At 42.5% G+C, this 14,550-nt stretch overlaps 1 protein-coding gene across 2 annotated transcripts in view; it reads right to left on the bottom strand.

Annotated features, from left to right (window-relative positions):
- Positions 1-14,550, bottom strand: part of RCAN2 (regulator of calcineurin 2) — a 267,043-nt gene that overhangs the window by 22,632 nt on the left and 229,861 nt on the right. For both annotated transcript variants that reach the window (XM_037142570.2, XM_037142572.2), the window contains one exon: positions 81-254. In XM_037142570.2, the coding sequence (XP_036998465.2) occupies positions 81-254 (174 nt within the window). The remainder of the gene's footprint in view (positions 1-80; positions 255-14,550) is intronic.

Raw genomic sequence — 14,550 nt, 5'->3', positions numbered from 1 at the left:
GAAAAGAGTTCCATTACATTGTTTAAAAGGCAAGAAATACTGTAGGGCAAGGAGATTAACTTTGGTAAAAATTACCTTACCTGTGCAAAGTAGAGTTTTAATTTCTTCCCTCTGAACTGGGTTTCATGAAGCTCTATCCTGGCCCGGGCTGCAGATTTGGGGTTGCTGAAGTTTATCCGGACACGTCTGAAACTCTTAAATAGCTGGAACGTCACGCAGTCATCATAAGTCCGGAACAGACCCTCGAATTTTTCCTGGTAAAAACAAACACAGAGGAACATCCATGGGTCATGTATTTTACATGATGTCTGATCTGACAAAAACAAATAACTAAGTAAATGAATAGGCTGTTGAAATGTAAAATTAAAACAGAACCCTGGTCATGTATTTGTTTCATCTGTTAGCTTGTTGCCAGGTACCAAACATGCCTGTGGATTCAGCAAAGGATCCATAACCTGGCTCTGGGGATCCATAGAATACAAGCGAATGGGGTTTAAAGTGCATGAGAAAGCTGAACATTGTGCAAAATATTTAGTAAGTTTTTGCATACATGTGTTTTCTCCTTGGGGGAGAGATCATAGCTGTTCTAAGATTGTCAAAGACACCCATTATTTCCAAACTATTAGAGCAGTTGAGTAAAGCATGTGGTGGATGCTATTAGTGACTCTCGATTTTGGTGGCACTTTTCTTGCCTACAGGGATGGGAGCCCACACTCCCCAAACTCTTCTAGTGTCGTGTGATTAGTCCTAGTCAATGAAGTGTGTGCAGAAGGCAGGAAAAAGCTCTTGAGAAATTTTTCAGTCTTTTGTCTGAAGATGCCTTGTGTTTGAGGTGGTACAAAAGTTGGGAGCAGGGAGATCCTCAGCCCGAGTTCTTGAGTGGCTGCGTGGAGCACAGATATCTTTCTGCCTAACTCTCACCCATCCTACAGATGACTTTGCTTTGACAAGGGATAAAAGGTCCTCTGTTGCATTCAACCACCGAGATTTGTGGATGATTTTATTCCCACAGCATAACCATGTGTATCACAATACAAAGCAATCATTTAAAATTTTTGATTCAATGCAATTTTCAGTTCAATTGAACAACTCTGTTCCAGGTTCACTTTGCATGTTGCATGGTCTCCTAGCTTTAGGAGGATACAGAGATGAGTATCATTTTGTTTTGACTCATAGTGATCTAACATAATGTGACAGGCAGACAGAGACACAAATAAGAGAATGCTCATACGATTAGGAAAAGACAGAGCTAAAAAATTATGCATCAACACCATCTGTCTGGTTCCTCTTAGCTTTAGAAAAAATCCTTATTATAACTAACAAAATGAGTGCATGTTAAGTTACTGATTGTTCTTAATGGAGAAACTACCACTAAAGACATAACTTCTATTTTAAAAAATCCCTGATTCTTTTATTTTTACAGTTAAAGTTATTTTGTCATAAGAGTGAGTCCAAGTGGGACTTAAGATGCACAAAAGATTCATACTGTGAGATTCAGTGAATTTAAATTTGAAAGGGATCTAAGAGATAATTAACTCAACTTTTTCCTTCTCGCATCTATCATTCTACAAGTCAGGACTGTGAGGTTTATAGAGCTAGGACTTGCTCAGAGCCTCAATGGCCAAAGTCCTTGAAACCCTGAATAAAAAGATGCTTCCGACTACAGAAAAAATTGCACTGCTAGGGTGAGAGGAAGAGACAGTTGCTTTAATGAGAGAAAGAGATGGAGAGCAATAAACTGCTCCAGGGCTCACGTATGACTTCATCTAAGAGAATCAACAACATGATGTGGGTGTAAAATCCCTGACTTCAAGGTCGCATGGGGACAGGAACTCACATGTCACAAAGGCATCCAGATGAAATTGTCTCAGACCTTCAAGTCCCTGGCTTGTGATCCTTCCAAATGCTGTTGCCCATTTCTGAGATTCCCCAGGGGGTGGCTCTCTACAGTCCCCCCATTTTTGATTCCTGTGTCTGTATACTTTCTCTTTTACACCATATCTATTCAGCCCAGAACCCTAAAGAATACACTCAAAGCAAGTTTCATTTGTTTTGCTATGTTTCATGAATGAATGGAGATTTGCTCCTGTCAAGAGCAAAACCACAATCTTCCCTTGTCTGTTCCTTGGCAAGTTTTTTTTCTCATCTTTAAAGCCTTGGGATCAGCCAACTCCCAGGCCCAGGGCCTGAACTACGCACCCCAAGGGGGCTCATCATGGATTTCTGTGCTTTCCTGAACAGAAATCCTGGTGAATGCAATGATTTCTGGTCCTGAACAATGACAGCATTCTCAACTGGTCAAATAACAGCTGGTCGTTTGATTTATTTGAAGAAGTTTTAGGAATGGGAAGAATTAAGAGACTAAAAGTTCTTATTTCTATATGGAGTCTCACCTTCTTTAGGACAAAGTCCTCGGGTCATCGCTGTGGCTCTATGCTTTTCCATTTCCAGTTTGGGAGCTCCATCCCCCTATGCCCACCCCAAGGCCTCAGCAGGAACATTGAGATTAAGAAAAAAATGGGTGATGGGGGGAGGTGTTTGGGTCCTTTGGGTCCAAGTCACTACTTTTCATTTTTTATTTCTCCGTAATGCCTCAAATCTCAGTTGTTCACAGCTGTCTGGCGTCATGGACCTGGATCACCGAGAAAGGAATCAAGGAGTCCTGGCCTTGGGCTTAGGGGAGAATTGATAATCCATGGCCTTTGTGCTGCCTCTGCTGAGAAGCCTTGGCAGGTGTCAATAATGATTTGCAATTTTTTCTCCACTGCTCCTCAAAAGAGGGGTCCAGGCAGCTACCACCATCAAGCTGGAGTTGGCAGATGACAGAAACCTCTTTGACATCCCTTGTTTGGGGCTGGACCATCTGGGGCCCAAACTCTGCGATGACAATAATAATAATAATAATAACAGACAAATAACACTTGATGTGTTCTCTCTGCACAGGTCCTTTGGGAGTTATAGGGGCAGGCGGGAGAGGAAGGAGGGAAAGCCTGGCCAAAAATGAGGGACTTGCTGGCCATTTCTATTTTTTCCATAAGCGACATGACAAACATTTCATTTGCTGGGGTAATATGATACCAGACCAAATTGATTAGAGGCAGACTTAGCACAGTGAACCTGCCTGATGTACCCTTGGCCAGATGTATCCTTAGGCACAATGGTGCCAAGAACAAAGCCAGCCGCAGGGGTCCTCCACCTGCCCATACAGCAGATTTCCTGTGGTTTGAACACTCGGGGGCCCACCAGGCACACAGCAATATTTTGCTCTCAACTGTCTGCCAGCTTCCTCCTGTTCACTACTAAATCCACTAAAAGTAATAATAAAACAAGCATAGTTAAAATAATCTTTTCTGGAACAACAGCCTTTGCAAAACAAGAAAAAAAATTAATAAGAAGATTAGCATTGTTTTACATTTTTTTCAAATTTCTATAATTTCTAACTTAATGGAAGACACCTGGAATCTCACGTCTGCTTCTCTGTTTTCAATCTGTTAACACTATGCTGTTTTGTCGACACAGGGTATGAAGAAAAGTAGACTTCTGGCCAAGAAGGAGGCGTAGGTAAAAACCCTTCACTTCTGCACACAAACAGAAGGATAACAACCAATCTAAAATCAATAAACAACAAGAAGTGCTAGAAAATGAAACTGCATGGAACTCCAACAACCAAGAAATCAAAGAAAAAGTCAACCAAAAGTCAGATGGCAAGAACCCATGACAAGCAGTGGACCACGTGGATGGGGCTAGCTGAGGGCGAAACTGAGACTCAGAGCTGACTGTGCACTAGGTGGTTGCCATGGTGGGAGAAACTCCCAGTCTCCCTCCCAGGAGGGTTCATTGAAAAGTGGGCTAGAGAGGAGCAGGTGAGCTGCATGTTCACCTCTCTGGCCCCTCCCCAACAGGCAGCACTGCAGCACAGCAAAGAGGGTTGTCTTCCCAGGTGAATACCTAAGGCCCTACCCCCTTACAACCTATCAGGTGCCCCAAGACAAAGAAATATGGCCCAAATGAAAGAACAAAGCAAAACTCCAGAAAGAGAGCCAAATGAGGAGGAGATAGCCAACCTATCTGATGGAGAATTTAAAGCCCTGGTAATCAATCAAAATGCCCATCGATCTGATTGAGCTTGGTTAAAAAATGAAAAAATAAATGAAAGATACCCAAAATGAAATAAAGCAAAATATTCATGGAACCAACAGTGACTGGACTCAAACCAGGACTCAAAACAACAATTTGTAACAAAAGAAAAAATAAACATCCAACTGGAACAAAATGAAGAAACAAGAATTTGGAAAAGTGAAGAGAGACTTACAAACCTCTGGGACAGGCTGAAATGTTCCAATATCTGAATCATAGGTGTGACAGAAGAAGAACAACAGCAAGAAATCAAAAACTTATTTGAACAAATAATGAAGGAGAACTTCCCCAATCTGGCCAAGGAAATAGACTTCCAAGAAGTTCAGGAATCCCAGAGAGTCCCAAAGAAGTTGGACCCAAAGAGGAACACACCAAGGCACATCATCATTAAGTTGCCCAAGATTAAAGATAAAGAGAGAATCCTAAAAGCAGCAAGAAAAAAAGAGACAGTTACCTACAAAGGAGTTCCCATCAGACTGTCAGCTGATTTCTCAAAAGAAACCTTTCAGGCAAGAAGGGGCTGGACAGAAGTATTCAAAATCATGAAAGGCAAGGATGTACATCCAAGATTGCTCTATCCAGCAAAACTATCATTTAGAATGGAAAGACAGGTGAAGTGCTTCCCAGATAAGATCAAGTTAAAACAGTTCATCATCACCAAGCCTTTATTATATGAAATGTTAAAGGGACTTGTCTAAGAAAAAGAAGACCAAAAATATGAACAGTAAAATGACAACAAACTTACAACTGTCAACAAATGAACCCAAAAGAAAAGAAAAACAACAAAAACACAAACTAAGCAAACAACCAGAACAGGAACAGAATCAGAGAAATGGACATTACGTGGAGGGAGTTCAGTGGGGAGGGGGAAGGGAGGAATAGCAGGGGAAAGGTACAGGGAAGAAGCAGCATAATTTGTAGGCATAAAATAGATGGGGAGAGATAAAAATGGCATAGGAAACAGAGGACTCAAAGAACTTACATGTACAACCCATGGACATGAACTAAGTGGGAGGAATGCTGGAGGGCTGGGGGGTATAGGGAGAAGGGGAGAAAAGGGGGAAAATTGGGAAAACTATAATCAATAAAAGATACTTAAAAGAAAAAGAAAAGCTGACCTCACCCAAACACATGGTTGCAAAGGGAGGAGTATTTTAATAGCCTTGCAAATAATTGTGAATACTCTTTATTGATACATCATTAAAACTTGACACGTGCTATTTTCTTGAAGTATAGTGTAACGCTGAATCAGAAGCCATAATTAAATACCATTTTTATTTGGTTACATTAAAATCCATTTATCTATTGGATATATTTGGTGGATTTTTTTGCCTATGTATGTTCTGTAAGAGTGTGCATTAATCATTTGGAAAGAATGGGGTCCCTGAGCTACACAGCTTTTCCAAATGTTGACACATTACCAAAAACCCCACTCATTCGTATCACTGCCTTCTTATCAAGGTGTCCAGAGATGGGAAGGCTGTCAGACTCATGTTGGTACATACAAGTTTTCCAAAATTTTTGCTGGAAAGTTTATCATTCCTTGAAGTAATCTGCTTACTCTTTCATTTTTTGAGAAAATGGCTGTCAAATATCAATGTCTGCACAACTATTGTGTGTCTGCAAGATGTTTTTTCAAGTCAAAACGGTGTTCCTGAGAGAAATTAGTGCCTGGTTCAGCAGTGTAAGGGCCTGAAGAGCTTGCATTGCTTCCTCAAGTCAAACGTTGTACTTCGGTGTGCTACAAAGTGCTGTATGGCTACTCCCCATCTTGTTATTCAGATTGTTAAAAAGGCTCAAGGACATTCTTATGTCAAAGTGGTATTTTGTTTCTTACTTTTCTTTTCCTTTTCCTTTCTTTTAAACTGTGAGTGTGAGGCTGTGAAGAGTACAAACACTACCACTAGGACAGTGTGAAGCAGATGCACCAATTTAACCCGTAGAGACTGCTGCTTTTGCACAGTTGGTGTGAATGCCAACACGCTTGAAAGGGCAAATGTTCTAGGATTGTAATGAAGATAGTCTTGACCTCAAGGGAAATGGTCTTGGGAATTCCCAGGAGTCTGCAGACCGTCCTTTGAGAACTGCCGTGTAATAGAATCTCAGAAATAGTAAGAATTTGGTCAGCTGGGGGTGAGGACAGGAGGGCTAGTGAGAATCTTAAGGCTAAGAGAGATCGTTCCAGGACATGCGATGAGAACGGGTGATAGCTGTGGTCAGGCGAACAGGAAGAGGCTGGTCTTGGCAAATGAGAGACTGCTGGTGACCCTACCGAAAGCTATTTGAAAAGTTGTGGGGGCGAAACAGACTGTTCAGACTGTGGAGGGAATGTGGAGGGGGAAGGTCAGAGAAAGGGAGTTTGGCAATGCCAAGGAAGGAACTGGGCTAACTAGGTGGGAACTCAGGGTCACAAAAAAAATTCTTGGTAGCGTGGGGAGTCACTTATTTGTTGAAGAAATGAAACTACTAATGAAGGGGAGAGAAAAGACAGAAAATGGGAGGGAAGTGGGGGGTGCAGACATGAAGAAGGGGCTTCAGAAAGAGCTGTGCACCTTTCTTCCTGTGAAGACCAGGTAAGGGTGGATGAGTTTGGAAATAGAACAAGCAGAACTAAATTGCTTTTTTTTTTTAATCTTAGAGAAATGGAAGGTGAGGACCGCTGCTGAGAGTCGAGAAGGCGAAGGAAGACAGAACTTGAGGAGCTTGAGGAAGATGCAGAACAGCTGCTGTAGTCAGAAGTAAGGAGAATCAAGTCAGCCAATCAATGGCTGAATCTGAAGACTGTGTTAGGGGTTGAATGATGTCCTCAAAAAGATAACCTGAAGTTCCCAGTACCTCAGAATATGACCTTATGTATAAATGGGGTCATTGAACATGTAATTAGTTAAGATGAGGCCAGGCTGGAGTGGGGTGGGCCCCGTGGGTCCCTCCCTAATCCAATGAGACTGCTGCATTTACGAGAGGACATGACGTGAAGACAGAAAGGCAGGAGGAGGACATCCCCCGCCGGGGGTCCCCGAAGACAGGGGTGGGGTGACGCATTGACCCACCAGCAGACTGCAACTGCCGGACGCTAAGAAGAGAGGAGGAACGACCCCCTAGAGGTCCCAGAGGCAGCATGGCCCTACTGGCACCTTGATTTTGGTCTTTCAGCCTCCAGAACAGTGAGACAATAAACTTCGTTACTTTAAGCCACCAAGTTTGTGGTACTTCGTTCCAGCAGCCCTAGGAAACTAACACAGGCAGTTATGCAGAGCTGGTGACCACCTGGGACTGGGAATAATAGTTTGAATAGAGCCAGTCAGTACAATTATGCCATTTTTCCCCTAGGACAGCAATAAGTAGAGAGCTGGGTTATTCCAGGGTGGGGTGTGCAACACAGGTGTGGGTACACATGTGTGTGTGGGGGGAACAAGAAGAAAGAGCATTCAATTATTCTACTTGATTAGTTGATACAAAACCCCAAAGTACTTTGTAGAAAATTTGAATATTGAAATATTACTTTCAACGTGACACTAAACCAGGCTGGCTGCAGATGAACAATATCATCTAATACACTCCCATTGAACCCTCACTCTCCTGAACGGGCCCTTGGAGGGACAGTGGGAGTTGCTATTGTCTTTGAGTGGCATTTGAAGCAACTGAAAGCCAGAGAGGTTAATGACCTTTACAAAGTCACACAACTAACTAGTTAGCAAATCCAGAACTAGTAAGGTCAAGTTGGTCGTACTACATAAAGATCACTGATGATGTACAAACAAGCGAGAAGTCTGGACATCAGAAACAAGAAGCTCAGCTTTCCTTGTCGTTCTGAAAGGACTGGGCTGTCGTGGCAGACGTGGCTACTAAGAACTCCATCAACTTTATCTTCATTCCTCACGATGCTGTGTGCCTTCATGTGCTTTTCAATTTTCTCACAATCTCTTTGGTTATAAATGATCTTAATAAGAAATTCAGCTTCTCTCCAACTCACAAGTCTCTCATCTGTCAGATAATACCTCCCAGAAACTGCCGAAGAAGGAGACAATTCATTTAAGTTTATCGTCTCTCAGTGGGTACCACCAACAGGTCACGTGCAAATCCCGGTTGAGGGATCGCACTGGACTTCACAGGCCACTCAGGAGGGGCTCCCGTCCAAAGGGCTGCTGTGGGAAATTTTGCACAATGCAGACCCCTTATGTAGAGGGGTTAACGAGGCCCGCATGTGTGTGGGGGTGAGGGAGGATCTACATCTGCATTTTAACCTGCCAGGATTTCTTAGGCCAGGTGGACTTGTCTTAAGTTATGTGTCGTTCCCCTTGTGGTCTTGATATGATCTAAATTAAAAGAATCATCATGAAAGGGAGGCCTTCTTTACTGATAAAAGAAGTGGACAGACTTTATGTCACAAAATTGCCTCGAGAGGAGGTGTTTCACTGATAAAGGCACAAAGGCCTTTATCCCTTCTCCCTGGAGTCCTTGTGACTGACAGAGATCTAAGACTTGACCCCAAACTCTAAAAGGACCCACTTTGTCCCCAGACCTTATGGATTCACTGCTCGCTTCTCTCCACAGAAGGCTTCCCATGGCCCGTGTTTGAGCCCATTCCTTCCCTCCCAGGGGTGCTCTAAAGCTCACTGGCTGGACAGCATCGCCACCCGAGAGTACATTTTACTTCTCTTTAGTTACGGAAGTCTCCATTTTTCTGATTCCACCGAGCCATCATCGATGCACTTAGAACTGGGAAAAGCAAAAACCAGAAAAACCTCCTCCAAAACAGAGAAAATGTACAGGGGCTACAGATTGGAATGATTTTTGAATAGGGGTGCATCTCAGTATTTTGGAGCCTGGAGCTTTGCCAACATTGGAAGCCCTCTTCCAGTAAAAATCATACCAAATCAGGCACCAAAGAGATATTTTATTTTTTAGAACAAGAACAAAAACATCATAAGGAATAACTTTTGCAAATTTTATTAAAAAGTACATGGCCACGTGAACACACTGTGAGGGCCCTGCAGGGTTCAGGCCCGTGCACGTGAGGGGCCCTACAGCCCTGCGTCAGTCACTTGTTAGGAAGTGTGACTAAGAGACCGGGTCTGCTGTGCCGTCACCAAGCAGTCTGCAGGCCAGGTCTTCAGAACGGCTAAAATCAGTGCAGTGCTTACATCACTCTTACCGATGAGGTTTATGTCCCTAGGTGTTTGAATCACTAGAATGAGAGCCAAGAGATTTGCATCTGCGAAGTTACAACCCGTGTGTCCTATTACAGGTGGCTCTGTGGCTGCCCGACTTGACCCCATTTTGTAAATACCCCTGATGGAGAACTGAGGGGAGAAATGAGTTGGGGGCCTTGACACCTGTCCTGCAGGGGTTCAGTAAGGGGCAGATGAGTGGACCAGGAGAGGAAACTGCAGGTGGCACCATCTGCATACCCAGGACCCTATGGATGAATGAGACCCTGCTCTTGTTCTGGTGGGTCACACTGTCCCCACCAAGTGCCCAGGGGCTACAGAGTCTGGTTGTGCCAAGCAAGATACCACTTGCAGATGCCTGCATGCTTCCTGCCTGCCTCCCAGGACACCTTTAAGCTCCAGTGGGTCTTCGAATACTGGGGGATTCTCGGGAAGGAGCATTTATGGGAGGTGGGGAGGGGGTGGACCAGGAAAACTTGGGACCTCTGAGAGGGCAGTGATGAGACGGATCTCTTATGTGCCACAAAACCAGACATGTCTGCATGGTTATAAATGCAAAGAAATGATCTGACAGCCCTTTTGTAGCTGCCACATTTCAGTTTACAATTCCAATAATTGCCTTGGTTCAGGGCATTTCCTGAAGGCTAATGACAGCTTCGTCCTTCTCTGGGCGAGCACCTCCTCTTCCCTGATCATCAGTCTGCCAGAATGCCCGTGGCTGTCATCAGCCTGATTAGATACGTGCTCTCACTGTGCATGTGCAACCCGGGAAATGCACAGTCTCCTTTACAGTCTACCCAATCTCATAAGACAGACATTGCATCCCAAATTCATCTAAACACTGATTTACCTATTACATATAGGCAAGGAAGGGCCATATAAAGCCATGTTACTAGCATAGACTCTAGAGTCACTCTATCTAATTCAAATCCTGGACCCAGGATTTGTACAACCTTGAGCAACTTATCTATTTGATACCTCAGTTTCCTTATCCGTACAGTGGGGACAAATAACAGTATCTATCTCATAGGGGTATCCTGAGCATTAATTGCGTTAGTATTTTTGAATCACTTAGAAAGTTGCTGAACACAGTAAGTGAATGTGAGCTATTACTATTATAAACCCCAGATTGAAAGATGCACAATGTTTTGTTTTTATGACTATATTTGGCCTGCTAGCTCTAGCTATACAAATTTCTCGATATATAATCGAAGTAAATCTTTATCTATGCCTTCATCTATCTATGTTTATATCTATACATGTACCTGTACCCAATTCTTGAATACTGTGAAGAGCAATTAAAGGAATACATGGAGTAATATCTCACATAAATTAAGTCTAATTCTACTAACATGATTTTGTTAATGTTATTACTAACTTAAAATATAGGGCCCACATTAACCACCAAGATTTCTTTCTTGACTACTATGCTTTAAAGGTTTCCCTTACAAAACCAGCATGGTAAATTAAATAATTCTAAGGTGGAAATCATTGGGGTAATTGCTTTCAGTCCTTCCCTACGGAGATCCTGCACCATCCACAGGGGCTGCGGCTCAGAGAGACAGTGAGCAAATGACAGATGCCAGGCACCAGCGAAAATCTCCCACACTCAGAGAAGTGTTAAGCCCCTCCCACCTGACTCCTTCCCCTGTCCCCGCACCCCCTCAAACGCCTTTTCAACAAAACCATCTCCACAAATTCTGTTTTCTATATTCAACTGTTTGCTGAATATTTCCTTTGGGATATGCAGTAGGTGCTTTATACTCAATGGCGGGGGCCTCTAAATCTGCTTTCTCTCTCTCTCTTTCCCCACTGAATGGCCCCTAGCTACCCAGTTGCTCAAGCCAGGAAGCTCAATGTCACCCTGATCTTTTCCCTCTCCCTCACCCCACATACCACCAGTTAATAAGCCCAGTGTTCTCTGCCTTTCATTTTCCGCCCTCGATCCTTCCACCAATCCTGTGGCTCATCACAGTTCTCACTATTACTGCGCTGTGTTTGTGTAGCTTCAGTTCAGCTACCCTTGAATCATCCTTGAATGTCTGCTGCAAGAATGTCTTGCTAAAAGAGAAAATTCAGATTATACTTTTTCCTTTATAAAATCCTTCAGTTGCTTCACAAAGCTTTTGAATACTGGTTGGCTTAGCATTAAAGGCCATTAATAAAACTGCCATCCCTCACCCCGCTAACTATATATCCCACCTTTTCCCTCACCTATCCCCGTACTGCAGGCAGACTTCCGCTTCCAGGTTCCCAAAGGCGGGCTGTTGTCTATCTCCAGGCCTTCTCTCATTTGTTCTCTCTTCGGCCAGTGACACCCTTTTCCTTTAGATAACTTGTTTTTTCTGTATCCTTATTTTTTCCAGTTTTATTGAGTGATAATTGTATAAGTTTAAGGTTTTTACAAAGGCTTTCATAAATGTATATATTGCAAAATGATTACAACAATAGTTACTATCCAACAGCTTACATAGTTACAGATAATTTTTCTTGTGATGAGAAGTTTAAGATCTATTCCATTAGCAACATTCAAATACACAATACAGTTTTGTTAACTATAGTCGTCATGCTGTTTATTACATCCCTATCAGGTAACCCCCAATGGGCTCTCAAGTCCTGCTTGAGATCTCTTATCTGAGAAATTCCCCCAGAATCCCACCGAGGCTTGTACATCTTCCGCTGTGCTCCCATAACAGACTTTCTACTTCTCGAGGGTAACTGCTCCTCATTAACTTGACCATAAGAACTTCAAGGGCAAGAATGCTTCATTTTCTTTGTCCTGTGCCCTCTGCTCGTGTGTCCACCATCGCATGCCAACGGTGCTCCATGCAGGATGCCCAAATGGAAAGGGCTCATGTGGCGATGAAATGCACAGGGCCACGTGGACGCAACAGTGGGTGCAAAGGGGGCCTCTCCTCTCCCTCTTTGGGTGTTTTTTCCCTTCTCTGCAAAGCTACTCTTCAATAAAATCAACAAGTATGTGCTAAACACGTAGATTAAGATTCTCCATACTACCCTAGGAAGCCAAAAATCAAATTGAACACATTTCTTTCCAGAAGCCTTTTCTGACCCCTTCTCCCTGTATGCCCTTTCTCCTTTTAGGTTTCATCTATACTTCCTTTAATTTTTAAAAAACACTATGAATCTCCTGTCAGAATGATGCCATCAAAGTATCTGTGTGTGTGTGTGTGTGTGTGTGTGTGTACAGGGGGGTCTAGAAAGGCTTCAGAGGAGAAATGGTGCATGAAAGATGGGTGGAATTTTGACATGTGGAAAAGAGTGGCGGTTGGAGCCTTCTGAGGAAGGTTTTGTTACAGGCAGGAGAGCAGCAGCATCGAAGGATTTATATCTGAGGTCAGATAGATCTATCTCTTGGGGCACTGAGGAAGAAGAGGACAAAAATAGTAGTTGGCCCTAAGCCACTGTTTCTTTAGGCTTGGTCACGCATGCTGTGATTAAATACTAAATTGCGACAAAAAGTCAAACAAATGAGATTTGAGATTTTATTATTTTAAAGGTCCTCTGTGTTTCTTACAACATTTATTTTCCTAGCAATATGCTCCACTGACTGCATTTCATTGGAATTCTGAATGACAGGTCATGCATGGGCTTGCTGGTGCAAATGGACAAATGACGCACCAGCGTGAACTCCAACTCAGGAAATTACTTCTCTCCTGAATGCCACACCGCGTTGTAGTTAAATGAGGTAGAAAATGCACTTCTAAAAACAAGTAGTGTTCTATCTTCTTAAGACTGACGTGAAGCCTCTGTTTTTATACTGAGCTGTCAATAATTGATGAGGACATTTTTAGTATGTTTAATGTGAAATTAAAGGGCTAAAGCCTAAATATGTCCCACAGCACGTCCTTCTGAAGAGAAGCAATTTAAAATTTAATACATTCATTTTGCCATTTGGCATAAGACAAAGTAAGCTTGTCAAAGGCAGTGGGGTACCCTTAACTTACCTTTCCTGTGATATTGAACTGGCATTTGCATTTCGTTGTTATTGTTGTTCAATTTACTTACTCATTGGTTGGTTCTTTTTTTAAAGTATTTTTTAAAAGATTTTATTTATTTATCTTTAGAGGGGAAGGGAAGGAGAGAAGGAGAGAAATATCAATGCGTGGTTGCCTCTTGTGTGTCCCCCACTGGGAACTGGCCTGCAATCCCGGCATGTGCCCTGACTGGGAATTAAACTGTGATCTTTTGGTTCGCAGGCCTGCGCTCAATCCACTGAGTTACACCAGCCAGAGCTAAAGTATGTTTTACTCATTATGGTATTACAGTTTCCTAATTTTTCCCCCTTTGGCCCCCTCCACCCAGTTCCCTCTCCCTTCTAGCCTTATCTAGCCTAGTTCATATCTATGGGTTGTGCGTGTAAGTTCTTTGGCTTCTCCATTGCTTATACCGCTCTTAACATCCCCATGGCTATTCTGTACCTACCATTTATACTTCTAAATCCCTATACCTTCCCTCCTTTCGCCCTCTTCACCCACCCAGCAGATAACCCTCCAAATGGTCTCCATATCTATGATTCTATTCCTGTTCTAGTTGTTTGCTTAGTTTGTTTTTGTTTTTTAGATTCAATTGTTGATAGTTGTGAGTTTATTGTCATTATAATGTTCATAGTTTTGATCTTCATCTTTTTCCTAAATAAGTTCCTTTAAAATTTCATATAATAAGGGCTTGGTGGTGATGAACTCATTAAGCTTTACCTTGTCTGGGAAGCACTTTATCTGCTTCTCCATTCTAAGTGATATCTTTGCTGGTTAGAATAATCTAGATTGTAGGTCCTTGCTTTTCATCACTTTGAATATTTCTTGCCACTCCCTTCTAGCCCGAAAAGTTTCTTTTGAGAAATCAGCTGATAGTGTTATGGGAACTCCTTTGTACGTAATTCTTTTCTTTACTCCTGATTCTTTTAAGATTCTCTCCTTGTCTTTAATCTTTTACATTTTAGTTATGATGTGTTTTGGTGTGAACCTCTTTGTATCTAACTTGTTTAGGACTCTCTGTGCTTTCTGGACTTGTATGTCTATTTCCTTTGCTGATTTGGAGAAGTTTTCTTTCACTATTTTTTTCAGATAAGTTTTCAATTTCTTGCTCTTTCTCTTCTCCTTTTGGCATCCTTATGATTCAAATGTTGGCCCTTCTGGAGATTTCCCAGAGTCTTCTTAAACTCTCCTCATTTTTTGAATTCTTGTTTCTTTATTTGGTTCTGGTTGGATGTTTATTTTCTTCC

This window comes from Artibeus jamaicensis, unplaced genomic scaffold (assembly GCF_021234435.1).
Source record: "Artibeus jamaicensis isolate MK-2021 breed Jamaican fruit bat unplaced genomic scaffold, CSHL_Jam_final contig_484, whole genome shotgun sequence".
Classification (NCBI taxonomy): domain Eukaryota; kingdom Metazoa; phylum Chordata; class Mammalia; order Chiroptera; family Phyllostomidae; genus Artibeus; species Artibeus jamaicensis.
Note: the sequence above shows the minus strand (reverse complement) of the source record. Positions and strands in the feature narration are given on the sequence as shown.